The 3,295-nt window shown below is 35.1% G+C and overlaps 1 protein-coding gene across 2 annotated transcripts in view; it reads right to left on the bottom strand.

Annotated features, from left to right (window-relative positions):
- LOC112502842 (ubiquitin carboxyl-terminal hydrolase 8) overlaps nucleotides 1-2,632 on the bottom strand; it is a 14,159-nt gene extending 11,527 nt beyond the window's left edge. The window contains exons 1-4 of one of the 2 annotated variants that reach the window (XM_025106851.1): nucleotides 2,468-2,632; nucleotides 2,311-2,376; nucleotides 2,065-2,217; nucleotides 1,367-1,508 (exon numbers count right to left, since the gene is read on the bottom strand). In XM_025106851.1, coding sequence (XP_024962619.1) covers nucleotides 1,367-1,508; nucleotides 2,065-2,217; nucleotides 2,311-2,376; nucleotides 2,468-2,559 — 453 coding nt within the window. In that variant the 5' untranslated portion in view covers nucleotides 2,560-2,632. Of the gene's footprint in view, nucleotides 1-1,366; nucleotides 1,509-2,064; nucleotides 2,377-2,467 lie in introns of both variants that reach the window. The other variant, XM_025106844.1, reaches the window with a different exon arrangement.
- Between the last annotated feature and the right edge of the window lie 663 nt (nucleotides 2,633-3,295).

Raw genomic sequence — 3,295 nt, 5'->3', positions numbered from 1 at the left:
TTCCGATGCTGCATAGGAGGATCTCATCCATTCGTGTCATTCTGTGGAGCAAATGGTTGCTCTAAATCCAAATGGTACTAGTGACTTTATTGACCTTTCTAAGAAAATGGTATTGGTCGTATGCGTGTTTACACTACGAAACTTAATGTCAGATGGTCCCTTGCTCACATCAGAGCTCATTTACGGAAAATGAAGATATATGTTGTGAAGACATTAGATCACGTAACCACAATGACTCATAATTGAACTAGTCTTTCTCAGATGTCTTGTCACTGTGTTGCTATATCAGCTTAACATCTAAGTAGAGATTCTTATTGCAATTATTAAGGAAGGCTTATATGGATCGGCCAATAGGAATTCTAGTTAGGATGCTTAAAGAAGTCCTTACTCTTTGAAGATCGTTACACGGTCTTAAAGGAGGTCTCTAAAGTTTGGTTGTGTCGTATTCCTCAAGCATGAACCTCTCAAGTCACTCAAAACTTCTCACTAGGGAAGAAGACACACAAACTAAAAACTCAATCTCCTGTGGGACAGCTTAAAGAACATGAAATTCTTCCCAATGATCCTTCCTTTTGCCAAAGATATGTTCAATGGGTGGTAGGTGTGCTCTTGTGGCATTATCCTTCCATACACAACAACCATGAAGCCAGCATCATCAAGACTTGGCTTGGGTGTAAATCTGGGATACATGCTTATGTCCTAAATCCTCTATTGTTCCTACTTCCTACTACCACCAAAATGAGAGAGTTAAGAAAAAGAAAGCAAGAACATAAATTGAAGTTGGGCAATACAAAAAGATGTATAATCATAGAAACCTGATACACTATATAGTAATGTTGGAAGACCATGACAACAGATCATATATAAATTAATCACACACAGAGAGTGTGATCAAGTAGTTAAAGTAAGTCCATGATCACCAAACTTGGCATTTATTATCATAGATGTGTGTGCCATCTTTCTAGCTACAAGATTGCCAATCCATAACCAACCATTGTAGTAAAGCTATATCCAACATTACTTTAATGGCTTTACTAGTGACAATTAACTCATAAAATATTGGCATCATCATTGTTTGTCTTTACAACTGGGACATATGCAAAGATGTTAAGAAGAACCGCCTCCTTGAAAAAGCTAGCCTCCATTGTTTATGACTTATGAGCATACTTTGCAGGCAGCAAAAGAATCATTCTTAAAGAATTTTGTTATAACAAGCTAATGGTGAAAGAGAAAAACGTAATAAAAGGATTAAGTTACCAAGCAAATATGTGTATGGTGCAGCAAGAGAGCACATAAAAGGAGTCATCATAAAAACTAGAACTGAATCAGACATATAGCAGTTGAAGGCTAGAAAAACCATATGCACCTTTTTGCTTATTCTTACTCCCAATGTGTTGGTCTCTTGCAAAATAGAAAGCTTGAGTTGTAAAGGATATACATCGGTCATATCATCTTCTGCCGCCAAAAAACTCTTACCATCCTTCACTGTCCCTTTGGAGTCACTGTGCCTACATGGAGTGGAATGACAATGCCAGTACTAAGAGATCAAGCATTACATTTTGTTCTAAAAGCATCCTTAATTGGCAAAGTGACGCATAGCAATTCATATCAGTCCATTGCTGAAACAATATGTGAATCAAAACATGGGTAAGATCATACTATAACGTTTGGAGAAAGTGATTTCAAATATGCTTAAGGAACATGTTAAACTACATTTAACTGTGTTACTTTCCAATTAGTTATCTTTTTAGGCAAAGGGGAGAAGATTTGAACCCTCCACCTCCAAGATTTTACCACCTACAGCTCTATATGAAGTTAACAGCTTATATTTCCCTCATTAGACAAGAACTTTCAGGCTATTGCCTCTCCTATTTTTAGAATATTAACTAGGAGTAACAAATAAAGAATCGGCCATAGCAACGTTAATAAAACAAAACCACCGTACCATCCCGGTCAAAACCAAAAACATATACCAAATTTTATTGATTATGATGATGCTCCCACACAGAGATAAAAATACGATCGATGATCCATGAAATTTCTAAATAACTATAAAATGCTCACCATTTAAGTGCCTGAAGCCACATATCCGCAACAACCAACGCATAGTTTCGCCCGGATACTCCATTTATATCTCTGTCGTCCCCTCCATTATTCTCCGAAGAATCATTATCATTATTATCATCATCTTGTTGTTGTTCGTCTTCTTCTCCTTTCCTAACAAGGTTAAATGCAAGATCTGACTTAAAAATGTTATTGAGTATCTTCATTGGACCAACATAAGAGGAGGATGCTGGTAACGCATCGTACAAAACCCCTCTCTTCTTCTTCGTCCCCCCATCTGGATCACAATACCCTTGAGCTTCCTTCCACCACCTGCAAGAAAAAGAGAAAAAAAAAATACAAAGAAATCGTTCATGGGTAAGTTATTATTATTGAATTTGATTATATTGAGAAATGAATAGACCTGAAAGGGACCAAGTATAGACGATGGTTGTCGGAGGAGCATTGTTGTTGAGAAGTGTGGGATGTATCATCATCAGAGGGGGAAACTTCCATTTTTAGGGAGAGAGAGGGAAAGTTTGTTCAGATTCAAAAATGGCGGAGGATGAGATTTTGCATGAGACTGAATTGAAATGGGGAAGGAGAGAATGACGGAGTTGCAGAGAGAAATGGGTCCTTCTCTCGTTGTTGCAGACAGGAACAGACCACAGATGCCAACCGATGCAATCGGGTCTCAATGTTTTTTATTTATTAATCTGAACTGCTTTTTTTTAATTGGGTTCTGGAAAAAAAAAAACTTTTTTCCTATTTTTTCTATCATATCCGTGTTATTTAACTCAATAAATAAGAGTTCTAACATAATCATATCTTTTTATTTTTTATAAATTTATTTGTAAATATTATATAAATTTAATATATACTAGAAGGATACTTAAGCAATACAGCAAAATAAATCTCGATTTTATTGTTTAGTTTTTATTTTGTTTCTATTGATATAATATGATTTTATATGTTTTGAGAAAACGATAATGTTTTTATTTTCGAATAAAATATAAATTCGAAAAAAATAAATCAATATTAGTATCAAATTAACTATTTAATAATTCTCGTTTTTTTGGTGTAAGTTCTTGTGTGTCCACAATTACTGATCAATCTTCAATATCTTCATATCAATCATGGCAGATTCTTAGATATTACATGTAAGAACTCAAGAACACTTGAGAGAGAAAGTCAATGCATGTAAGCTCAGTCAAACTCTCTTATTAATCTGAATATTACAATTAAGCTCCTC

This window comes from Cynara cardunculus (assembly GCF_001531365.2).
Source record: "Cynara cardunculus var. scolymus isolate 2C chromosome LG 1, CcrdV1, whole genome shotgun sequence".
In the NCBI taxonomy this organism is placed as follows: Eukaryota; Viridiplantae; Streptophyta; class Magnoliopsida; order Asterales; family Asteraceae; genus Cynara; species Cynara cardunculus.
The sequence above is the reverse complement of the archived record's forward strand: the minus strand, read 5'-3'. Positions and strand labels throughout refer to the sequence as shown.